Source organism: Anser anser, assembly GCF_964211835.1.
Source record: "Anser anser genome assembly, chromosome: 1".
In the NCBI taxonomy this organism is placed as follows: domain Eukaryota; kingdom Metazoa; phylum Chordata; class Aves; order Anseriformes; family Anatidae; genus Anser; species Anser anser.
Genome location: NC_139720.1, coordinates 13903011 through 13929629, shown reverse-complemented (window position 1 = coordinate 13929629; position 26619 = coordinate 13903011). Strand labels below are relative to the sequence as shown.

Here is a 26619-nt window from a genome sequence, read left to right as displayed (position 1 = left end):
AGGACCTAGAGGGAATGGGCTAAAGTTGTGCCAGGGGAGGTTCAGGCTGGAAATGAGGAGACATTTCTTCTCAGAAAGAGCAGTCAGGCACTGGGACGGGTTGTCCAGGGAGGTGGTGGAGTCACCGTCCCTGGGGGTGTTCAAGGAGAGGTTGGACGTGGTGCTTAGGGACATGGTTTAGTGGGTGATGGTGGTAGGGGGATGGTTGGACCAGAAGATCTTGGGGGACATCTCCAACCGTAATGATTCTCTGATTCTATCTGAAATTGACTGTTACATGAACCAAACACAAATGTCAATGTAGAACCATATGTTTTATGCAGTTTTAAGTAAATCCCAAGAAGCTTGAAGTATTATCTCAGAGATAATACTCTTTCTTTTTTTCTGTTTAGTATGCTTTTGAAATATCCTTTTCATAATATGTTCCTGGGTTGTCCCCATCAAATTATTTTTCTTACTGTGAACAACAGAAATGATAGATGTCTTAATATTTTGGTGTGGTAAGAGGATAGGCATATAATTTTCTAGGGACCTATAGTTTGTCTTTCAACAGCAGTAATTCAAAAAAAGTAATGGAGTTCAAAATCTAGATTTATATTGTAAGCAGTGAATAAAATACAATGAAATACAAAGAAGTGTTTCTCTTACTTTTTGCACTCCTGTCAAGATTCTAAGTGTACTGGGAATAATGTGTGTTTTTTTTTTTTTGTCAAAGGATGGACATTAATGTTTTTATGCTCCTGATTTTTCCTGTAGGCTTAAATGTTCAGTTTGGTGTTCCTTGTGTAAACTGTATGTATGCAACATATCTGTTAATATGACACAAAGCTTGCATAAAATACAATAAATTCTGTAAACTTCTGGGCTGCAAACTATGGCAAGAAATGTTTCTCTCAGAATTGAGTTGTATGAATTACAGGTGGTAGTTAATTGTTTGAAGATATTAAGTTGTACCTCTTAATTATTTCTAAGACATAATTTCATAGTGGGGAGAAGACAGCTTTCCTACAGTAGGCAAGTTGATATAGTGTTATAGTAATAACTTTTAATAGAAGAATAATTTTGGACAAAATTGAAGTTTCAGTGGTTGTAAATGATATTACAGTTTTCTCATTAAGATTCCTGACTGTATTTACTTTTAATCCTTACTGCCATAGAGCATAAGAATGTAGCTTTTCTGAGGATTGTATCTTTTTGTTTTTGGATATCAGAGCTGCTTGGACTTTCTGGAAGCACCTCTGAAGCAATAATCTCTCTGATGTTGCTTATTTATGGTGACTTGCTGCTAAGATAGCTCTCAGAATAGGAAACTATCTGTGAGATGTGTCTACAGCAGCTAAGAATTTGTTTCAAGTCCACATAAGAATGCTAGTTAATATTATCTATATTATTTCGTTAAAAGGTACTGGATCGAGCAGAGCAGCTGAGGGAAATGGAAGCAAACATCTTGCCAGCATTTCTTAGGCTTCAAGAATTGGTAAGTATCTGAGGAAAAAAAAATAACGTGTGTTTCCTGCACACTGAAGGTAACTGAACGTGAGATATCTGTCCAGGCTTGCTTACCGTGAAGTGTAACTCTTCAGATGAGAAGTTGCTTTTTTTTTTTTATTTTTCTGGAAATTAAGCAACTGGCAGTGGTGTCAAAACCAGAAAAACAACAACAAAAAAACACAATTTAAATGTTGACGTTTTTCTTACATTCTTCCTTTTCTTTAAAATACATTTTTAGTTCTGCTTAATAACATCTTGTTTTAGCACATCTGATTGTTTATAGATATTTTTTTTTTGAGGCTGATGGTCAGATATATAGCTGTATTTTCTAGAATATTTTCAAGAAGAACGTGAAATTTTTCTACGCTTCTGCTGTAATTCCACCACAGTATGTTTCTGCTTTGGAGTTAAACACTGTCTTGTCCTCTCTCACTTCTGAAGTGGGTAGGCTTATGCCTTGGAAGAAGTAAAAATGGTTTGTTCTCTGAAAATACATGGAAAACAAAACCAGAAGATGGTGGCACTTTGAAATGTCTGAACAACTAAATAGAGGAAATTAATTTTTGTACCTCAGGACTTGTGTGTGGTAGTCAGTAATTTCGTGGTGACACTGATACTACTATTTAGTGGATGAAGACTGGTTCACAGCTGTGTTCTTAATCCTGGCAGCTGATGCGTTTTCCAGTCCCTTTTTGTCTGTTGTGCCCATGTTGTGGAGTTTGCTGCCTCTGAAGCAGTAACGTCTGTCTGAGACTTAAATGTGCTAAAGCAGCCTCCTCAAGTTCAAAAGCAATCTACGAATAAGCTTGTCAGCTTTCCTCAGTGCTGAGGTTCCAGTGGTTTAAATTCTGGATTCTGAAGCGCTGTAAAACTTGTGCAGCTGATGTTGCAGAGGAATGAACGTCGTAGGGGCGCATCTACTGCGTTGCTTACTTTCATGCCCAGGAGATGAGAAATTTCACTAGTGATTTGAGGGGAGGGAGGAGGGAGCACAATAGACATTTTTCTCATTGGTGTTATAACATGCAATGTTTCCTTCTGTTCATGTGTTAAACTTTTTTTTCCCTCCTTGTAGACTGACAGAAATGTGACAGTTGTCTTGCTCAGTGAAATAGTATGGGAACTGTTCCGTCCCAATACTGGATGCTTCGAGCCATTCACCTTGTATTTTCCTGATTACAGCATAGGTAATCTAATTCTTTAATTTTCTTTCTGGAGATTAAATAATACTTTCTTTTAAAGAAACATGCATTTTTTTTGCCATGTTTACCATTATGCCTTTTACAGAATCCAAAATAAGTAATAGCTGCTGGAATGTAGAAATCTGTATTCACACAAAGTTTAAAACACTCATCTTTCTTTTCTTGCCAAAACATCTAAAAATAACATTTCAGTTCCATTATACTTTCTAGTTCTTTCCATCAATGTGATTTTTTTTGATAATTTGTTTTCTTAGTGAAAATTATTTTTCCACTTGTAAAATGTGTTCAGTTTATTAAACTAGTTTTAGATAAGCAAAACTTACTTATGTTTGAATAGGACACCTGCAGAAGATCTTGTGTCAGAATCATCCCCCAGAATATTCTGCGGATTTCTATGCTGCATATATCAATATTTTGCTTGGTGTCTTCTACATGGTCTGTAGGGACCTGAAAGAACTTCAGCATCTGGTGAGATCCTTTTAAGTTTTTTTTGTTGGTATTCCAGACAAGCTATGAGAAATCTAGTTTTATTGTTGAATATGGACAAAGAGAAAATGTGTTAGCTCAAAATTCAGTTTTTCGAAAGACCCATGACAAAGGTTGCAATTGTTCTGGTGGCTGTAAAGGGTTTCCTGTGCTACATAGTGCTCCAGTCAGGGAGGCAATAAAAGCTGCACTAAGGAGATATCAGTCTGTATATGATTCATTCAGCTTGGAAATTCTCTTGGTGTGTGGGTTTTTTGTTGTTATTTTGTGGGGTTTTTCTTTTTTTTCTTTTTTGCTCAAGCCATTCCACATTATCAGAGACCGAGAGGACTAGAATAAATGTTTTCCCCTATTGAGATAAGAGGATAAATCTGATAAAACTCTTTATGGCTACTGTAAGTATAGCAGAAGCAATTGTTGCGACCGCAGCAGTTTTTGAAGAGCAGCTCCATTACAGACTCGGTTAGTAGGGTGTTTTTTAGTAACAGTTATGATTTTACTGTTTCAAGTAATGGTAGCTCTCACTGTGCTTTTTTACTCTTCAGATTCTTTTTGTACATCGTTACGTGGATTTGCGCTTCGCACACTGCTACCTACTTGCTTTTTCAGACTTCTGTAACACCTAATAGACTCTTGCATTTGTTTCCTGGACTATTCAGTAGAACAGCAGACAGCTGCTTTCAATATGTGAAGGAATAACTTCAAGTAAATGGTTTTAGATGCCCGTTACTTGTCCAACCACAAGCTTTATGGTTTCCTATGTTTATTAAATGTAACTTGACACCCAACGTTCTTTATACTTCAACATTATGGGAAATTTAACTTGAAATTTGAAACAATTTCCTATATCATTTAGCAGCGTAAAATTTCCCTTTGATGTGCTTCCTACAGAGGATTTCAAGGTACCCAAGCTACTGAGTCAGAGCAGCAACTACAAGCCAGAGCTGTTACACAATTTTAAAGAAACTTAGCATATTAATTTGAATAAAGGTCTAGAGAAGTTAGGATTAGCAGGAATATTTTCATCATTGTTCTGTTGGAATTAAAAATAGGTAAGTCAAATGGTCTTGCAAAACAGTAATGCTTGAGGGAACAAAATTATGTTGAAGATATTTGGTAAAAGTTGTTTTAGCCAGATATCAGTTGAAGAAAGTGATAGCAAACAAACAGTTAAAAAAATAAATAAATTAAACACACACTTTGGTGACCTTTGCGTAGGAAAAGTTGAAGAGCAATGCCAGGTATTAGCTCAGGTGATTGTTTAAATAAATTTAAGTGCAACATACTTATATAATTATAATACACAGTACTTGTATAATTACATTATAAGTGCATAATTACATAAGTACAATGAAATTTTTCTCATGGGGAGAACGTGATGGAATTTTTAACCACTGCCAACTGTACAGTTTTATGACCAATGAACAAGTTGTGCCAATGAGTTGATCTGAATGTTCTGCCTGCATTTCCAGCAGGAAAACATGTCTAAACTTCAGCTGAACTTATGTATCAAGTACAAAGGCTTTATAATTAGGTGAGATTAGCTTCTGTTTGTCTCTCCTTGAACACAGACGCAGCTCTGGCAAGACCAGCAGCAGCGCCGCTGGTGTAGTGGTATCATGCAAGACTCCCATTCTTGCGACCCGGGTTCAATTCCCGGGCGGCGCAGGAAGCTTTTTCCCTTGAGGAGTAGCAGCATGGATTCACCAAGGGGAAGTCTAATTGTCATATTGTTTTCCCAGGCTTCAGTAAGGCCTTTTATACTGTCCCCCATGAGACCCTCATAGACAAGGTGTGGGATGTGTTGCCTGGATGAGCAGACAGTGAGGTGGATCAAAAAACGGCAGAGTGGCCAGGTACGGAGTGTGGGGGAATAGGTGGTGCAAAGTCTTGTTGGAGGCACCCAGGCATCAATACAGGGTCCAGCCCCATTTTACATCTTCATTAATGGTCAAGATGATGGGGCAGAGATTGCTGCCAGCAAGCTTGCAGATGACCCAAAGCTGGGGAGGACTGGCTGATTTCACCAGAGGGTTGTGCTGCAGAGGGACCTGGGTAGGCTGGAGAAATGGACTGGCAGGAACCTCACGAAGTTCAGCAAGGAGAAGTGCAGAGTCTTGCACCTGTGAAGGAACAACGCCATGCACCAGTACGTGCTGGGGGCTGCCCAGCTGGAAAACAGGTCTGTAGAAAAGGAGATGGAGGTCCTGGTAGACACCGAGCTGAACAAGAGTCAGCAATGTCATTGCTGCTCTGAAGGCAAAGAGTATCCTGGGCTGCATGAGGCAAAGTATTGGTAGTGGGTTGAGAAGGGTGATCCTTTCCCTCTACTCAGTGTTGGTGAGGTCTCACCTGAAGTGCTGTCTAATTCTGGGCCTCCCCAGAGAGACCTGAAGCTACTGGAGAGAAGCCTAACCAAGGGCCATGAAGATGATGAAGGGACTGGAGCACCTCTCCTGTGAGGGAAGCTGAGGGAGCTGGGGGCTGCTCAGCCTACAGCAGAGGAGGCTCTGGGGTCCCATCAACGTCCATCGGTGGCTGCAGGGAAGGTGCAGAGCGGAGGGAGCCAGGCTCAGGGCGGTAGCGTGGCCGAGCGGTCTAAGGCGCTGGATTAAGGCTCCAGTCTCTTCGGGGGCGTGGGTTCGAATCCCACCGCTGCCAGCAGCTCCTTTTAGGGAGCAGTCATCTTGAATGTAATCCCACAGCATCTGCAGGACCACGGGGAATTGTCAGCATGGGCTCAAAACTGTGCAGAGGAAAAGGCTCTGGGGGTGCTGATTGATACTCACCTGAACGGTAGCCAAGAAGGCCAACAGCATCCTGGCTTGTGTCAGGAATAGTTTGGCCGGCAGGAGCAGGGAGGAGGTGATCACCCCCTGCACTTTGCTCTGGTGAGGCCGCACCTCGAGTCCTGTGTTCAGCTTTGGGCCCCTCGCTACAAGGAGGACATCGAGGTGCTGGAGCATGTCCAGAGAAGGGCTCCGAAGCTGGTGAGGCGTCTGGAGCACAAGCAGCTGAGGGCACTGGGGTTGCTGTGTCTGGAGCAGAGGAGGCTCAGGGCAGACCTCATTGCTCTGTGCAAACTACCTGAAAGGAAGGTGTGGGGAGCTGGGGGTCGGGTCGGCCTCTTCTCACAGATAGTGATAGGACTAGAGGGAATGGCCTCAAGTTGCACCAGGGGAGGTTCAGGTTGGAAATGAGGAGACATTTCTTCTCAGAAAGAGCAGTCAGGCACTGGGACGGGTTGCCCAGGGAGGTGGTGGAGTCACCATCCCTGGGGGTGTTCAAGGAAAGGTTGGACGTGGTGCTTAGGGACAGGGTTTAGTGGGTGATGATTATTTTCAGTGCCAGGACAAGAGGCAGTTGGCACAAACTAGAACGCAGGAGGTGCTGCCTGAACGCCAGGCAGGACTTCTTCATTGTGCAGGTGACTGAGCACTGGCACCGGCTGCCCACAGGGGCTGTGGGGTCTCCTCCTTGGAGACCTTCAGAAGCCACCTGGACGTGGTCCTGGGCAGCCTGCTCTGGGTGTCCCTGCTTGGGCAGGGGTTGGGGCAGCTGGCCTCCAGAGGGCCCTGCCAGCCTCAGCCGCTCTGGTATTCTGTAGACATACACTTGAGTTGCTCAGCTTATCAGAATAATTTCTTTGCTTCAGGTGTATTGTTCATGTGTAATACTAAAGTTATGAAAAGATTTGTGTAATTGGACCCTAAATTCTTTTTGTGCATGACAAGTGTTTTCTGCAGAGCACAATGGCAGGCAAATACAAGTATCTTAGGAATGACTCCGTAGTGCCTAATACAAACCTTAAGTGTGTGTGTTGTTATGCATGATTAATAGTACATTAAGAAATTAGATTAAATTTATCTGTGGAAGTTACTGTCTTGAGTCTTCTCTATGATACCGCAGAGATTTAATAAGATGCGGTAGGACAAAAGGAGAATGAATCGTGAGGATTGTTATTTTACAGTATTCTGTGTATTCTTTACTTAACTGTTAAAGAAAAGATCTAGATTAAATCATTGTCAAAGATCCCGCAATCTTGTTTTAGGCAAAAAGAGTTGGTTTGAATATGGAATGTGTTAGGGTTTTTATATATCATTCCTTTTAGTTTCTTTTAACTACATGTTGCTTATTTCTGAACACGCTGAACTACTGTAATCTGAAAATGGGTGGTTGAAGGAAGTGTAAAAAAGAAAACCACAAAACTGCTTTTTATTCCATTTATGTTTAATTATTATTAAAAAAATATATATAAAATTATAGCCCTTGAGGACAGTAAACAGATTTTGCTGCCGTCCAAGCTGAGTAACCTAGGATAGATTACTTCTGTTTATATTTAACCTACAGGAATGTTGTGGCATTTAGGAGTAGAATGTTTGGAATTAAAACACTGTAATTATTGACTGAAAAAAAATCATCAGTTTTGTAAACCAGTGAATTATGCTGTGTGCTTATTCTTGTAGCTAGATCAAATGTGTAGTACTGTCTTAATATGTTGTACTTTGTATTTTCTGTAGGCAGCACTCAATTTTTCAAAATACTGTGAACCAGTGGTCAGAGGAGAAGGTAAGCTGCTGTCCTTAATTTGAGCAGTTGTATAAAAGTGCAGGTGCCCTCCTGTTGGCTTAGTGAAAGACTTTGCTTTGATCCTCGTTTTGTTCACTTGTTCTGGTTACAACAGCATCGCTTCTGCCAGTTGCACCAAGTAGACAGCATTTGCAGTAGAAAGCAGGGGAAAGTTTTTGGTGGTGGTGTTTTAAGGAAACAAGAAGGAAGTACTGTGAAAACTTGCTTCTCCCGTAAAATTTCTCCTCACTCAAGCACCAGTACTTCCGCAGAGTAGTGAGATAAGTCATTTCTCTGTCAAGGCTAAGAGGTGAAAATGAGAGCAGAAGGTCTATCAAACTGTCCCAGGGTATCTCAGAACAACCACAGAGAACCAGCAGTTTGTGCATGCAAATGCATGATGCTGCTGCATAATTGTAATACAGCATTTTAGAGTCAGGGTGTTAGACATTTAACAGAGTTGATTTTTGCTTGGTGCAGCAAACGAACGTGATACCCGCAAACTCTGGAAAAATATTGAACCTCATTTGAAGAAGGCAATGCAGACAGTTTACCTCCGGGAAATATCCAGGTAACTTTCTGTGGTTTCTCTTGTTGTTTTTGATTTTAGCAAGATCCCTCCCTAAATATTTACTATGTCTCAATTATGTTTCATGGGTAGTGTTTCTCTTGCTCTTTAACATTCATTTCTTTTTTGGCACATAATGTTATAAATAAGATCTCTCAGGAGGAAGCTTTTAAGTAAAACAGTATTTGTAGCATATAAAATACATAGTAAATAAACAAGTAGAAAAGGGGTTGTGGGTTTTATTTTCACTGGTGGTAATGGAAACAGATCAGTTTTATCATGGGTGGAGAGCTGTCAAGCATGGGAATCCATCACCAGACATTACAGTCACAATTACTGGTATTTATCTTTAACACTGGTGTTTTTTAGCTTTGTGTACTAATCAGGTTTGTACGATTGCTGTGCCTTCAGACCCTTGTTTTTTTTGTCCAAGGACAAAATTCTCCTTCTATGGAATTATCACTTTTGACAGCATTAAAAGTCAGAGTACTGCTAATGGGCTGAACTTCTGCTGGCTCTGGATTCCTTTGTTTACTTTTTAATTTGCCAGAGTGCTAGGAAAAGGATGGCGCTGTTCATTTTTAAATGACAGCTGTTAGCTCAGATTTAATATCTTCTCTGTGCTTCAGATTTGTGATTCTGATGTTATACCATGGAAGTAGAGAAATTCAGTAGTGCTTGACTTCTTTATACCGATACAAACATAATTTCTTCATGTCGCTGAGGCCATGGAGTATTCTGGTAACTGAACCTGGATGAGTAGTAGAAGGCTTTGCTAAATGTCCTGGAAAAGTGATCGTTCCTTCAAAAAGAGAATTGGTTTTCCCCCACATAAGCTAGACTTAGCTGCACAATGAGGCGTTATTCTGTTTGCCTCAAATGTGTATTTGTATTCAATATTGGTGTTTGTTATACAGTCAGCTCAGGATCTTCCCAACTTTTTATATTCTGTGATTGTCTAATCTAATGATAATGTAATGTAACACTAAGATATAGCTTATGAATTGCTTCCAAATAACTAGTTTTCCCTCTTTACTGTTTTCTTTGATTATTTTTGAGCTTTACCATTTTTTTTATTGTAGCTTTCAGCTTTTTTGCATAATAGTTCTAGGATTTACTTCTGTGTATCTGTAAATGCTTGAGGAATTAAAATAACCATATTAATTTGTCTGGCTAAAGAACTATAATTACTCTGGGGGTTTCTTTTAGTTTTAAGTTATGGAAGTATAACTGTTATAGCTTCTTTTCTGCCTGAACCAAGATGAAAACGAAACTTTTTTCTACCTATGAGGTAGACAGTGGATGAAATACTGGGTTAATAATTTGATTGAACATTCATTCAATTTGGGTGTTACATCAGCTCTCATTAAACTGTTTTCATAAGTTTTATGGTTTATGGATGGTAAACCTGAATATGTGATAAGTAAATCAGAGACAGGATTTCAGCTGAGGGACTGTTCATGAAGATCTTTAAAAATCAGTGGTGCTTTAAAAAAAAGTATTTGTATTAAACTAAGTGATAATCTAAAATCATGACATTTCTAATGATGTTGTTCTTTAGGGGAAGTTTTAAAGTGAAAATCTTTGCTATTTAGCAAAACACCAAACTACTTATAGTTCTTTTTCACTGACAAAATGTTCATCTTGATTTCACCAAAGCTATTCAGTGAAGAATAAATACCGCTTTCTTTTTTACGTAGACTTCAAAATTCCATTATGAAGTAATTGCAATATTGTTCTCATTAGGATAGACACAGTTAATACAAAAAAAAAAAATCAAAGTTATCAGCATTTTTACTTTTACTTGAAATGTTATTGGTAGTTGGATGGAAATGAATTGATAATTAGGTTGTACTCAGTTTTAGTTTTATGCCTTAATATAGCATTATTTTCTGTATTTTTCATTATTGAAACATGCAATATGGTGAGACTTGATATTTTTAATTATTCTTACTATATCCTAGTCAGAGTCATGAAGTTAAAACACCTGTTTGCTATATGTTTATTTTGCACCAAAGGAGGGTTTTACATGGGAGTAATAAATACTTCTTTATATACTTCCACTATCTGTCTTTTAGCTCACAGTGGGAGCGCTTACAGCGTGATGAAGGAGAAGCCGGGCAGTTGAAAGGTAACTTACAACTAACCACATACAGTAACTCTGCAGAGGCTTGTAATGTAAAATGTATACTGCTACTTGTATACTGCTACTATTGATTTGGTAACTGTTACCTGATAATACGTGAAATGAATTAATGTGGACAAGGATACCTAGTATTCACTTACAGTTCAGGGATATTATGTTTTTTTTGTTTTGTTTTGTTTTTTTGTTTTTTTTTTTGAGAAGGCCTTCTAGAAAAGACTGCTACTATTTTTTTTTTCTGTGGCAAATATCCTAGGAGTAATCTTTACTAAGGTCCTTTGGGGGTAAAATCAAGTTTCATTTCTCCATGTAACAATGGACGAGGAAAGGGCTGATCCCTGACCCAAACCTCTGTGTTCCAACTGGCAGAATTGTCTGTGGGAGCAAGTCAATATTATACCTGTGGTGTTTTGTTTTGCTTCTTATTATTCAAATGGTTTACCTCATTCCTAAACAAAATAGGTGTCTATGCCCTTATTTCTTGATAAAGAGAAATATCAGGATTACAAATTTTCTTTCCTGTTCTTTCCTTGCAGGAGTACAGTTTTGTGGATTTTATACTTTGCAAGGGGCTAAAAGTCTAATTTTAATATTTGTTAGTGTTCATTTACGGTTTAGGAAGAAATACTAAAACATTTTCCTGGTGATATCAGTTGGTCATGGTCTTCTGATCAGTTCTTAGTCTGGGGACACTTCCATATTATCCCTCATGACAAATAATTTCTTCTTTAGGTTGAAATAAAATAGCCACTTTTTAAAGTTATCTGTAATATAATTGCAATCATCAGACTGTTTCCTATATTTGCTTTATAATCGGTATTTTTTCTACATTGTTGACCAAAGGAGTTTGATTCAAAGTGTTCTTACTGAATTCCTCTTTCCATGCCCAGATGGCCATGAAATACTTTTGCACTTGACAAACCCAGAAAAGGGGACTTTATTCAAAACACATTTTTGGTGAACTTTATGCATATGTAGTAGAAAAATAGATTGTTGATAAACAGCATTTGATAATAACATGCTTAAAAATAAATCAAATGAATTTTGCCGTGGATGTAATTAAGCAAATAGATCAGTGCATGATGCAATGGTGGGAGATCGGAAGTAGAAACATGCGTCTGTATTAAGCTGAATCGTCTGTATGTAATTTTTTTATTTGGTGTTCCATTATATAATTAACATGCAATACAAAACAATCTCATGAGTGTGAATTAGAGCTAAAACTGCTTTCCTTTTGTGACTACCTGAAAGGAAATTATTACTAGCTATTACGCAGGGTGCTTCTCATCACACTGAGGGCTCTGAATCTTAACTTTTAAACATCTTTAATTCCTTGATCTTTATTTGCTGATGTTTGTGGATTAAAGCGTAGAGGTACTAGCACTTTACAGAACAAGAAACAATTGAAGTGAAAACTTGTAAGAGAAGAGGGCACGAGAGAGATCCTTTAGTTGTTTCCATAGTTAGACAACTCATGAAGTAATGTGGTTTGATCATCCTGCATGAGCTGGGTGAAAGAAACAACTATGGTGATAAGGGTGGGGTAGGTAAAGGAAAAATTACAAAGTGAATTAAAACAAGGGAAGGGCAGTAGACTGTATAGTACTGTGCTTGTAACACATGAGATTTTTATATTAGTGAAATATAGATGTAGCACACTAGTTCAGCTGGATCAAGTTTGAAACTGTAAGAACATTTTCCTTTTTGTAGAAAATGAAACAGTGGCTAGAAACTGTAGGATGCTGAACTGTTGCTTAGAAATGCGGCACTGGTTTGTTCTCCGTCATGAAAGCTGGGGTCCTTGCTGAGCTGTGTCTGGCAGTCTGGAACAGTCTTGGTGAAAGGCTTTGCAATTGTATTTAAATATGTCTATTCATCTGCCCTGCTTGCTGTTAAAGTTACCTTAAATGAAAGTATCCTAGAGATTTTTTTAGGGAGATGGCACTTCAGTGGTTTTTGAATTGCTGATCCTTAGATACAGCTTCTGGGAAAGGTCCATCAGGAGTTAAGAATGTGCATTATGTTTAGCGTCATGCCACCACTCCTTGCCCTTCACTGACTTCTATCTCTGGTAACAAGTTTGTCCGAAGAAGCTGTACTCATGAGTATGTGTACTCATACAGGAGTAGAGCTGGAGGGAAGGAAGAGAACGTAGAGTCTGCATTATTGAAACAGGAGAATACAAACCAGTATAATTTGAAGTCTGTAGAGGTTTATGCGTGGCTAAAACTTGCTCTTGATTGTTTATTTTGTAGGACTTTCTGCACATGCCCATGTGGAACTTCCTTATTACTCCAAATTTCTTCTAATCGCTGCTTACCTTGCCTCCTACAATCCTGTTAGGACAGATAAGAGGTTCTTTCTTAAGGTAATGGATTTTTTTTCAGTGCTGTATATTGGATTTCTTTGTAGTGGTTCTCCTGGTTTAAAATTCTTTAACTGTTCATTTTGAGCTATCTTTCTGTGTGTGGTTCATCAAAAATTTTTTGGTGGATCACATTGTTGGTAACGATCACTTAGTCACTAATAACGCTTTAAGGACAAGCTTCCTCTTTATCGCAAAGCATGTGTAACACCGACACAGCACAAGTGTTGTGCTTTGTGTTTGTAAGTTGATACAGCTCATGGGCCAAACCTCATTTTCTGTTAATAAATAAATAAATAAAAATTGCCGTTTGACAAAACACAGGCAGGAAGATGTATCTCAGAAAAGTGAGCAGTTGTTTTTTTATGCATTTTTACCAACTGCAAGGTTTTTGGCATTGTTACAGCATATATCAATACGTGTTTAAATATAAATATATGGTATTCATGGCAAATGGGGTGAGTGAATAAATTTTTTTTTTAAGGATATGCTTTTTTTTCTCTCTTGAAGAAAACTTGTAAGTACATGTTTTGAAGTTTACTGCAGTTCCTAGTGATGGTATACTAGTACATTATTAGTTTAAGTAAATTTCATGTTTCTGGTCTGATCGTACAGTGAAAGCTGTAGGTGTTTCACTTTTCTGTCTGGTCCTTCCTTTAGAAGGGCGGAGGATTACTTGTAATAAGTGCTGATTGACAAATTTTCTTTATGGGAAACTTTTGTTCTTCTTACCAAGAAACTGCTTGGTAAGAAGAACAAGAAATTTCTTTGCTAAACAAATGGTTTTGGCCAGATTTTTCTGCATCAGTCTTGGAACTCAAACAGGAAAGCCTACAAGTTAAGTAAAGCATGTTATCAAAAGTGCTACATCTTGCTTGCTTGTGTTCACTGAACAACATTCTCAGTTTAATTTGTTTCCCATCTCCTTTTTTAGCATCTCTGAAGTTGGTTTCCACTCTTGCAAATGAACGCTCCTGAACTTATGTACATTTGTGTACAGCAAATGCGACATGAACTTTTAAAGTTTTTGAAGTGGGGACTGTGTAGGCATTTCAATCACTGATACTAAGTATTTTTCCCAAGAATTGGTAAAACAGGAGAAGTGACCGTTCCTGCCACATGTATCATCTGATAGCAATTAGCACTTCATCAGGTGCTGAGGCAAAGTTCAGAAATAGCTGCATCTCAAAGTGCAACAAATAACACTTCAGGGGAAGTCTTCAAGTTGAGTGTTCTTGAGTCATGCAGGCTGTGAAAATAGAATAGGGTTTTGTGTCAAGGTTGTAATGAGATTGCAAGTAGATTACAGAAACATATCTTCTGGAGTAGTTAATTAAGGACTGCCAGAAAGCAAAGGGGATGCAAACAAAACGATGGTCATTGAGCTGCTAACCTGCTCTGCTTGTATAGGTGCTAGGGTATAGGACAGCTAAAGACAGAGTTATGATTTGTTGTGGTCTGGAATAATAACAGCCTGATAAAGCAATGAAGTAGTAATTGGCAGTGATGGCATTAGTATTGTGAAGATTCAAAAGCTGTGTGCAGATTAAATGAAAAGTAACTTGTTTTTAAAATATCCTTTAAACCAAAAAAAAAAAGCAATCTGTACAGATAATTTTATCGATTTAGTAGAAAACAAGACTAAAAATTAACTGAAAATCAGCTCTGAGTTTCATGTTTTGTTGTGCTTGCACAGAAACAGGGTACCTGCTCAGCTGTTTTGAAACACCTGTGGTATAACTTAAGTGCACTGTATGGACATCCCAGCATAACCTTTAAAATGAATGAATAGTATGATGTGATCCGTCGCTAGCATGCCATGTAACCTCAGGCTTGATCACTTTTCTCTCTGACATCTCTCTGTTATCACAGCAGCCCTTTTCAAAGGCGTGATAAAAATTACCCTTTTTTTTTTTTATAAGCAAAATGTGATACGTATTAGCTGGATGAGCCAATATTTTTTCTTGACATGAATGAGTGCTGAGGTCTATAAATACAAAGTATGAGATTTTAAACACTAAAATGAAAAAAAAAAAGGTTTTGGAGACATCTTTTCCCTGATTCATTGGGTATTCTAATAAGATACGCTTATTAATATTTATCAAGGTAATAAATAAGACTAGTAGATAAACTTCTCAGGTGATATTTGGGAAATAGTGCTTAAATATGTTAAAGAATACTATATCTGCAAGTCTCCACTAACTTTACAATGTTTATCCATGTCATTCTTTATTGCCCTGTTTCTCTCATTTTTTTACCCATCCATTTATAACATCTTGTTTACTATAATTGTCCTCACTTTGCTCTCACATTTCATCCAAGAATGCTTCGTATTATCTTTGTGCAGCCTTTCCTTTAAGGATGCTCCTTTTAAATTATGTTTTCTGATTCTTTTTTTCCCTCTGTTATGTTTTCTGTTTGTCCTTTTGCTTCTCCGCCTTGAACTCTCCTTGTATTGTATCAATTTACTTCCTGGTTGTCATTCTGCTAGCTTGCATGCCATCTGAATTCTAAAATGGAGGAAATAAAAGATGAAAATTCAAATGAATGTATTTTAAAAATGAAGTGACCAATGAAAAGGCCATCATTTAAACTTTCTTTGAAAGAGAAAAATGAAAAATTTGCCTTTTCATGAGATGATTAAGGGCTGGAGGAGGGAGGTTGCATATAAAGTAACATTAAAAACAAATTTTCACTTCCCCTTCTCACCAGTCCTAGGTTAGATCAGAAAAAAAAAATGCATTTCACCAACAGACATTAGTGTATTGTTTTTTTACCACCTGGGGACATGATGAAGCAAATTGTAAGGCAAGTGTGATTATTTTTTTTTTTTAGGGCTTCTGGTAAGAAGGATTACTAAGTAACACAAGAGAGGTGTAATAAAGAAGCCGAACCAGACTAGCATGCTACCATATGCAGTGCACAATTTTTTGTTTACTCTTTTGATTCTGTCATGGCTGTAGAAGAAGCAGCAAATAATCTGCATATCATACTTGCTCTCTTTTTTTTTTTACAGCATCATGGGAAAATTAAGAAGACCAACTTTATGAAGAAACACGAAAAGGTATATATCTTATCTATCTATGCTGAGCTTGGGAACAAAGATTTTCTTTCTGCTGTACTGCTGCTTTTATATTTTGCTTTACCTCATATCCTTTACTGTAGGAACAAGTGTTGCATAACATAACTTAGAGGTGCATTTGTTTTATATGATATAAATTTCTGTACAATGCACACGTTTTTATTTCATTGGTATCTACTGGACCATAAATTTGTCCTCCATGGTTTAGTGTGTAACTAAATGTTCTCAATAAAGCTATTTAAAGGGCATTATATGTGGAGGAGCCAGGTATCAGAATTGCTCTTGAGGATATTAGAGTAATTGATGATTAGCAGTTTTGAAAATCAAGTTACTTTAATTCCTAGTGATGCAGTAAGACAGAAGGGCTTAAATCTGTGTGTTGAAGCTTGGGGACTTTGCACTCGTGTCTGTTGTTTAGGCAGAAAGAATCAAATGACCAAAGAAGTCATTATCCCTTCAGACTATTAACTAAACTTTTCTTGTAGTTAATTACTGTACTTAAATCAATGATGTTTAGTTATTTAGTTGAGCTGCACCAGTCTTTACTGAGAGAGCCATGACGTACTAGGAAAGCAAGTACCCGTATGTGTATTTGTAAACATAATATAAAAAAGTCAAACTTGAACACTTAAAACACGTTGGTTTTGGACAAACCCCCCAAATCAAGAGCAGTGCAGACAGCACTGAATTGGTGCAGAAGCTATCATTACATCCTTTTCTTCTCTATGCTATGTGGAGTTTGGGTGAAAAATTTCAAACTTTCTTAGCTTAATAATCCCATGTTTCTGAAGCTGCCTGTAGCCTCTTTCTGCCCCTGTGGGAGACCAGAGTACTTGGCTATCCAAAGACTTTTTTATTTTTAAGTTTTTCCATTTCTGTAGGGGTGCAATTTACACATGTGAAAGCATGAGTTGAAATAAAACTAAACCATGTGTTGCACCTCTGTGTAGATAGTTATGTATATTTAAGAATTCTTAAGTCTTTGAATACCCATCTTGCATGTGTAGACCTCGTGTGTCTTTTCTCTGGCACGTTGACTCCAGAGGACTTTTAGAGCGTTTAATTAGTTTAAGGACTATTATCTTCTTGAAATACAACCACATCTTAATTAGTTGATAAATCACTTTCAGGAGAGGGGTAGGAGGAATAATAATGTATCTTAGACCAAGATGTTCTTCCTGCAGCCTCTACAGGGAAAGTGTTTTTTTATTCTCTCTCAGCAACAGGATTTCTTACTTGGATGCTGAGATGGTAACAACTAGGGAGATGGAGACAGCTAGGAATTCAAAAGAAAGGGGAAAATAGAGTTTTACTGAAGGAATACTGAGGTCATGATCACCTTAACTGTACCGTAGAGCTTGTTCTCTTGTATATTTGTTTATTAAATGCACCTTAACTTTACTGTAGAGCTTGTTCTCTTGTATAATTGTTTAAATGCACTTGTATCTGAATTTACTTCTTAGCTCTCAGAAGCGCTTGCATTAATGACGAATTGTTTTTCATTTTAATAATGTTCCTGCAGCATCAGAATATGCAGACACAGTCTGTGCCCTGTAGTCTATTTACATTCTCATGTAAACCTGAGGAAAGAAAGGTAAATGAGGGTAACTGACAGGATCATATAGTTATATAAACAAAATTAAGTCAAAAAGATCAGATAGATTTCAAATATGGCAGATGATCTAATTCTTGCACCTCTTGTATTAAAAATTATTATTACTTTGAAGAGAATTATAACTTTATAATCCCAGTAAATCAAATATACTTAGAAAATATCTGTTGAGTTGACTCTGTTACATTAAACTTAATTAAACTGCATTAATGTGCAAGAAACAGGAATGTGTCGTAGGGATTAACCAACAGGACAGAACTTGGTGGCATTTCAAGAGGACTTGGAGAGCACTGGTTCTGTTTATGTGTCTCTTTGTAGTTGACAGGTAAGGACCCTTTCACCATAACAGTTGATGGTAGAAAATGTAGCTAGGTCAGAGGACAGTCTGGTTTTGAAAAATTTTGAGACATTGTACCTGTGATAGTGGAGAACAGGATTGCAGGTCCCACAGGGATCTTCTAGACCTATGTTCCTTTTACTGCCCTTTAACTTTTATAAATATTGGACGGAGACACAGTCACACGGATGTGTAATCTTGTATATTTTGGTACTATGACTTTACAGTGAAGGAAATTGAAATGAAAATAAATGAATAAATGAAAATAAAGAATTACAGATGCAGTGCTACAAGTAAATGCTCATTTGCTTGTATCTGTCACACTAGCTGTGTGTGCTTACAGACTTTTGCTCAGATAAACTTGTCTAAAGTCAGGTTTACAGATTAAATTCACCGAACTCCAGGTGGGTGCTGCACCTAAGCTATCCCTCCATAGACAGTGCAGGGCAAGTCGATGTGGGCAGTGGAGTGTAGGTGTGATTCGTCTCATGCTAAAGTGGGTTCTATGTTCAGTCAGATGAATGGCACCATAAACTATATTGATTAGATTTCTACAGGTTATAGTAGGAGCTTAGGAAACTAGTTTGGCTGTACATATGTACTTGTCAGGAAGCTAACATTAAATGAAATAAATCTTTCATTAAAAGTTTAGGTACAGCCAGACTGAAAATCTTTCTTGATTCTTAACTCTTTGTTCAGTCTAGAGGCCGTACTTTCTGATTAGAAAAAGTAAATCTTGTGAATTCCCCACGAGGGGAAAAAATACCTTTCCCTTGTTGCAGATAACAGCAGATTTTTATTTTATTTTTTTCAATGACTGGTATGTAACAATGGTTTTCCAGTTTAGTGACAGGTGAAAGATCTTCCTGTTGAAGCTACTTCTGCAGGACTATGCTTTTACAGATGTCAGTCTGGCAGATCAGATGTATTGGTGTTTTTTCTGCTGTCAAAGAATTTGTCTGTTGTCTATCTACCTTAACTTTAAACTAGAATTTGTTTTTTTATCAGAATTTCTGGCTTACAACCTAAGATACTTGTATAACACTTGTATTTTACTTATATAATATATAAAATCATATATAATTCAGAAATACTTCCTGCAGAAAAGTGAGAAGTATAGTTCCATTTTGAAGTACATGATAAAAAGGTAGAAAATCCAGCCAATTGAAGTTAAGGAATTTCACCTTTCTGTGCAGACAATTTAGTTTGGGTTAAGCTTTTACTTTTTAGGGAATACTTTTGATTCTCTTTCTTGTTCATGATATTTTGGAATATGAATACGTGGCTTGGAGTTGTAGATCTGTGAAAGGCTTAGTTCAGTTAAACAGTGGGAGCATGAAACTTCACAAGCACACGTGGTGGAATCTATGGGAAAGTCTTTTTAAACAACTGGGCAACTGTATTGCCAAAGATGAAAAGAAGAGAGGGCAAACAGAACTGATCAGATTTCATTGCTATAAAACTTCTTGGAGAGCTTTTCTGAATGTGGAAAGTATCTTTGCTGTGAAATGATACAAGGGTTCCCTTGGATTTTTGTAAGTACAAATTTATGCAGTAATTTATCTTAGCTCCTTGCAGAAGATTTTCACAAATCTAATTCTTCACTATGTTCTGTTTGGAGGAATTTCTGAACCATTCCTAATCTTACAGGAATTTGTTGCTGCCAAAGAATTCTAATGAAGTGTAACTTCTAGAAGAAACTTCTAATGAAGTGTAACTTCTAGAATTTTTATCTAACTCTGACTTTTCCAGAAGAAAGTTTCTTAAATCTGAAAATTCAAAAGATAATTGTGTCAAAGCAGAGAGCTGATAATGCTAAGAGCAAAAGTAACTGTATACAAAATGCAACTTCAGGAATTACTGCATGCTGATTGTGCTTGCTAGCTACTTGAAGAAGCGTACTCATTTTAATTATTGTATGTTTGACTTTTTCTTCTTGATATTGGAGAATATGTTTAGAAGCATAAGGGGAGGGGACTGTGCAGTTTGTAACTTCAACCATGCCTGCGTTCTGACTCTGGGTGCTGTGTTCAAGTGAATTGGTCTTATCTGTCTATATGGTTTCAAGTAAAGTTTTGGTGGTTTGTCTTACTGCTTTCTTTGTTAGCCCAGAGATAGCTTTGGGGACACCTCCTGGATTTTAAAAGCTAAAACATGTATCGAAGGTGCTTTTTTTTTTGTTTTGTTGAAGCAATGGGTGGCTGTGTTTTCCTGATAACTAATGCCTTGGAAGTGCTGGTGGTATATTTGAGGTGTCCTTTTCTAGAAGCAGATTTAAGCAAGCTATTGTTTGAAATTCCTCTTTAATCTTGACTGCTTTGCCAGTAAGAATAAGTCACTGCACACAACAAGAATGGAAGCTGAATGGCAAAGTGAAGAGAGTGAAAATGGCAGAGTGGAGAGAGGTGGATATACTCTGGGCACTTGCACTTAGCACTGTGTGGGCCACATCTAAAATCCTCTGTCCAGTTTTGCCCCCTCCAGTACAAGACACAAACTGGAGCAAGTTCAGGGCCTGGAGCATCCTCTCTGTGAGGAGAGGCTGAGGAAAGTACAGTTGTTCAAGTTGGAGAAGGGGGCTTGAAAAGTTGGAAAAGGGGACTTGAAAACAGCCTGCAAAATCGTCCAGAAAATACAACGCAGCAGTGAATGGTGAGGGAGTGAGAAATATTTGGCATAACCTGAAAAAAGGGGTTTGTACTAGGTATAAGGAAAACATTTTTCTGTATGAGGACAGAATAAAATTCCCAAAATCACAGAAGAACTGAGGTGTACTGGCCCCTCGGTTCTATTCCAGCCTTTCTGCTCCAGAACGGTCACGTAGCACAGGTTGCTCAGGACTACGTTGGGTTGTTTGTAATATCCCCAAGGAAGGAGACTCCATGACCTGGTGGGCAACCTGTCGTGGTGCTTTAACTCCCCTCAGGTTTTCCCCCGCTCCGTTTAAATGTGATTTCCTGTATGTCAGTTTGTGCCATTTGGGGCTCTGCTTTATATTTTTACATGGTTTGCCATTATTCTTTGCCAGAAATCTGATGGTAGACTCCACTTGAGTTTAGAAAGCTAGTTCTCTAAGACTCTAGCAATAGTAGAGACTTACCTAGGCATTTCATATAAAATCGTATAAATCCTGTTGAATTGTCTGTGCTGGGGCTTTGGACCAGATAACCACCACAGCTGCCTTCCAGCCTCAACCATTCTGTGATTCTGTAGATGAGTATGAATGGAGTGGAACTAAAGAAGAAATTCTTTATTCTGTATTTTCTCAGCACTGCTGCATGGTCTGTTGGTATAGATTAAAAGAAGTATCCCATGTGGCGCAGAGAAAAAGCAAAACCAAGTTTTAAAACTTAGCCATTTTTTCTTTCGTGTAGATCCTGAATAATTTAATTAGGGTCTAGTAACATTTCTGTAAGAATTTGTGGTTGGTCCCATATGTGTTTACTTGGTCACTGACTCTTTTCAAAGCAGATTTTAAAATGAGTAAATATTTATGCTAAACTCTACCCTCTGGCAGCAGAATGCCCCTGTCTGTTCCTTTAATTATCAGTAAACATTACAGAATCTCTTGCTCTAGCTGTATTTTTCAGATGTGAACTTATTACGTTGTTAGCCTTACCTCTATTATGTTAATAGCAATGAGGTTTCTTTTCTTTACATCCCTGCACATACTTGCTATCAACACTGTTATTGTACTGACATGATTCTGAATCCATTAGGTTAAAAATCTGTGACTATTATTGATTTTTAGATAGGTTCTTACTTTTAGGAAATCTTAAATAACTTCAGTCTTCTGCCACTTCTTCTAGAGCAGAAGTTTACCAATGATTTCAGCATAGTATTCAGAGGAACAAGTGTATTTCCTGATCCTGCAGCTAATCTCACTCCCTTTAGAAGGAGCAGGCTTTAGGTGGAACATAGGGCAAGCAATTACCATGCCCTTGTGACTACACATTACTTTTCTTTACTGGAAGGAACTAAAGTAGAAGCTATGATTCAAACCCATGAAAATGAGATCGGACTTGATAGCGGAAAATCAGGTGAGCTCTGTTAAATTGGAAAAGACCTAATCTGTCAAGTACTGTATGTACTGTTCTAGACGACAAGTCTGTCTATCAGAGAAGTTTAATATGGCATTCAAGACGAGGAACTCTTGTTCTGCACTTGCTGCTTTTTCTATGAAGTCATTTAACCAACGTTTTTTCGTTTTCTTTTTGACAAAACTATGATAATTAGTAGTAAAGCACCTCACGTACTATTATGCGTGATGTCAAATTAATGTAAAGTGGTCTATTTTGTTTTATAGCACGAGGTTTTCTGATTTCCAGCTAGAGTTTATAAGAACCTTGTATAACTACCATCAAAACACAGAGAAACTAGTCTTTTCCTATCTCTTCAGCTAAAATGAGTCAAAGCGGATCAGGTGATTCTTCAGCAGAATATTTTCATTATATAGTTTTTCAAAATGCAAATGCTAGTAAAACATTTGTCTTCTGTAGAGAAAACACACAAGAACATACTTAAAAGATGTTTGGTTTTAGTTTTAGAATTTGCTGTTATGTACAGTTCTTTGTAGATGATTGTGTATTATAGACTCTAGGCAATAGAATAAACTTAAAGTATTACATTTTTTTCACTAGCTAGAAATTGTGAGCTTTTAAGAAGTCTTAGCACGTATTCCTGTTGATAAACTGAAGAAAATTTGCACCTTGAGAGTGCCGTAAAATCTAGTCTTTCCTCTTTAATCCTTAAATTGGACAAGGTAATTTAGTAGGACGAGTAAACCTATAAATCCAATGACAAGAAATTTGGCATCAGATCCTCTGGTAAAGCTCAAGAATGTTCCAATTTATTGTGCAGTTTGAACTCTTGCCATGTTAAATAGAGCCCTATGTCTGTATATTTATATTGATTGATAAACATATATTCAGTGTTTTCCATAATACATACAAAGACTCCTGTGAATTATAGTGCCTACCCAGAGACTGAAAAGATGTAGGAATAACATCTTGTGGTACTCCAGGAAGGATCTATTGGATTAAAAAATCTTGTTTATTTTGCAGACTAGCAATCACCTCCTTGGACCAAAGCCATTTCCTCTGGACAGATTGTTAGCGATATTGTATAGTATCGTGGACAACAGAGTTGCTCCAACCGCAAATATATTTTCCCAGGTGAGTACGTACATACTTGCTTTTATTTCCTTTATATGGTGTGGAATTTTGGAAGAGGTTTTGCGTTGGTGTGTGGAGGGTTTTTTTTTTTGAAGTCACCATTCTAATGAAATGCAATGAGAAAACATCATTATGTTGTAAAAGGCTGAGAGTAATACTTATCGGTATTAGTAGCTGTGAATATGAGGATTTTATCTGTGTAATGGTCTGAAACCTTCAAATAGCTAACATTTTTCTTGATCATGGAATATGATCTGTGTTGATTAGTTTGTTGGATTCTCATTGAAGTCTCTTAACGTACTAAACATTATGTTTCAATTTAAGTATATAAATATTCACTCTCCTATGGACAGAATTAGTCACCTAATGCATGTTACAGAAGTGTAGTAGTCAAGAAAGAGCAGAGGGATGAGTAGGGTATTTGAAGGTGAAAGGTATTTGCTGTGATATACATATCTTCAGGGTGATATTTCTTTATTTGGACCAACTTCAACCCTCTTGCAGAGGAGAGTTGGTATCACATTTCACTAGATGGCAGTGTAACTATAGTGTTGAGTGAAATGAGGTAAAAACCTAGGGTTCTCTTTAACGCTCTAGGTTTATCAAGTGCGAGTACCAGTTTGGTATAAATAAAGATAGTTTCCTACTGTCAACTTGATTCTTAGATCTTTTGTGTCTGTTTTAGATCTCCCTTTCTATTGCTTTCTTGCTTTCCATTTGTGGTTAACTTTTATTTATAGAAATATTTTCTACCTCTGCTTGTTAAGCCTCAAATTTAACTAAGTATTACTTAAATCTGATGTCTGTTTTCATGTAAAATTCTGGGAAATATGTTCAAGATATCTAAATAAGTTTGCTACTATTTTAATCGTCAGTGTTCACACACATTTAAGTTGGCAAAATTCATCTCCCTTATTTGTATAATCAAGAAATACACGACCTAGTAAAGTATAGTACTGTATTTAAATAGTCAGTAGTATGTGAGTATCTGTTGTTAATAGGACTTAGGTGATGCAGTAGGCAGCTACATTTTCATGTAATGTTTTCTCTCACTCCTTTAGTTAAAGGTTATTAATGATCTAAGGCCTGCAAAGTTATTAGACATCAACCTCAAAATCTGTTAGTAAAAACATTTACTTTTCAGTTTCAAGGAGCGAATTTCAGTTTGGGTGCATGGTTTATGCAGGGAATGTGAAAGGAAACGATAATGACTGGGAACAATAAATAGTAAAATTTACATGCAGGATATTACCTGTAAGTTATCTCATTTTTGGCTGTCAAAACCATCTGAACATGTTAGTGTTATTTTATGGTATATTTTCAAAATTAATATGTCTGTATATTTAACATGCAATCCGAATGAGAAAAGAAATGTCATTATTCTAACGCACAGTTAAACACTACAGGAGATGTGCAGTTTGTACATGGTGTGTAATTCCCTCTCCTGTCCCTGTACACATAATTGCAGAATGAAAATTTAAAATAAATGCTTCACGCTGACTTAGAGTGTACGCTAGATGGCAGTGTTATCAAAGAATAATTGTACGTCTTTATTCTTCTGGATATATGCAGATTAAACTGTGAAGATGTAATTGAAAGGTTATATTAAACTGTAGCCAGGTTAGGGCAAACAAGTTGAAATTAGGTTTGTTTCTATCATAATAAAATATTATAGATTACTTATTTTTTCTGTTCTAAAACCATTTTTTTGTGCTAAATTAATTAAAAATTCATAATGTCTAATGTCAAACAACATAGAGTAGAATTTGAAATAGATTTCAGAAGTAGCTTAATGTAGGCATAATATTTAACAGCACTTTCTCGCATATTTGAAAACAATTTATTTTCCACTGATTTTTGCTGCTATTCTGTAAATATTTTCCAAATAATTTAAATATTTGAGTTGTATTATCCTTCCAGTAGCTATATATTTTGCTGTTATATACAAGATTTTCTTTTCTTGTTTCTGTATCAAATATGGAAATCATTCTTGAAATTGTACAGAAGTTTAAAATGTAAATCAAAAATTAGGCTTTTTAACTGATTCAGCTCTTTTTTGTGCTCTTTTTTGGAAACTAAAAGGCTGCACATAAACTAAATACTTACTAATTCTCCTCATGTACTGTCGGAAAATAGCATGCCTCGGCTTTTAAAGTTGATTTGCCATCTCAGTCAAGATTCAAGAAGGACTGGCAGCTGCTTTAAGATCTGCCATGCTCCTAATTTCTTGACATTTCTTAATCCTTCTTGTTTTTACATAATTTCTATTCATACAAAAATTCCGGTTATTAGTGTTTCAAAATGAAGCTTTCCTGCTAATAAGCAGTAAAAAAAAAAAAAAAAGTAATGCTAGGTTTTATTAAAAATGTTTCATTTTTACTACACAATTTCAACAGAAAATTTGAATCTTAATCTAACTTTTGCCTTTTAATGTTAATTAGTTGTTAAAATGGACTCATGCTTTTTTCAAAAAAAAGTTAATGCATGGCTTAGGTTCGTGATCTTTGCAGTTGATATAAATATTTCCTGCTATAATTGGGTTATATAAGAAAAAATTTGACTTGCTCATTTTTTCCCCTCACTAATTAGTACAGGAGAAGCAGCACCAGGAAAAAAAATGCAAATTTCCACTTCTGCAAATAAAAATTGTTTGTTGCCACTTTAAAAATGGAAAATTCTTCAACTTTTTGTGCTATTTTTTTTAGATAACATTTTCACACATCTAGTGAGGAATTGTTAAGGTGAGATTTTTAGACTATTGATGTCAGTACATATGTGAATATAGGTCTCTATATTCACTTCAAATTTTCAGTGTTCCTTCTCCTCCAAATTATTCATTGTTTCATTCGTGTTTTCATTCATGAATTTGTCGCAATTCTGTTTTTAACATGTTGTGTGTTACTGTTGGATGTCATGAAATTTATTTGAATTTGCTTGTTTTCTAACCAAGAAATAAGGGAAGTGAAATCGCTATTGATTTCTGCAGTTGTTTCAGAGAATATCTTCTAAGGTTTTTCTTCAGATGCATTTTTGTGTAACAATTTAACAGATTGAAGATGATATTATGCACATCAGGTGTGCATGGGACAGAACTTGCACAGCTGATGCTCCTGTTGAATGTATGGGTAGGTCAAGCATGTAGTTGAAATATTTAAAAAGACTAAATATTGAAAAAAAAAAAAAGTGAAAATGTACTTTCACACAGTGTTAAAAACCATGCAACTACATGGTATGTAGTTTGCATCCTACAACAGCAGCAGCAAAGTCAGGGCTTTCTTACCAAGGTACAGCAGCTGACATTTCCTAGCAGCTTGCCTTTTCAACCCTAGGGAGCAACCAGGAGTATGATTTGTGTCTCCACACATACCCACTGTGCAGATTATTGTGTGCTGTGTCCAAGTGCAATTGCTACAGAATGGATGGATACAGGGAAACTTTAAAATAGCTAATGCAAGTGCACATTGCAAAGGTTCTGAGAGTCTGTTCAGTTCTGGTCTGTAGAAGGGTAGTGTTTCATTTTAGGTGTCTCCCATTTAGACAGAAATACAATATTATTGTCTTTATAGAAATGGACCTTAGTATATAGGACA

The 26619-nt window shown here is 36.9% G+C and overlaps 1 protein-coding gene across 3 annotated transcripts in view; it reads left to right on the top strand.

Moving 5' to 3' along the window:
- Nucleotides 1-26619, top strand: part of ORC5 (origin recognition complex subunit 5) — a 71531-nt gene that overhangs the window by 11894 nt on the left and 33018 nt on the right. For all 3 annotated transcript variants that reach the window (XM_083844180.1, XM_083844182.1, XM_083844181.1), the window contains 9 exons: nt 1403-1477; nt 2567-2678; nt 3031-3161; nt 7700-7748; nt 8229-8319; nt 10395-10447; nt 12715-12827; nt 15841-15888; nt 22919-23029. In XM_083844180.1, coding sequence (XP_083700306.1) covers nt 1403-1477; nt 2567-2678; nt 3031-3161; nt 7700-7748; nt 8229-8319; nt 10395-10447; nt 12715-12827; nt 15841-15888; nt 22919-23029 — 783 coding nt within the window. The remainder of the gene's footprint in view (nt 1-1402; nt 1478-2566; nt 2679-3030; nt 3162-7699; nt 7749-8228; nt 8320-10394; nt 10448-12714; nt 12828-15840; nt 15889-22918; nt 23030-26619) is intronic.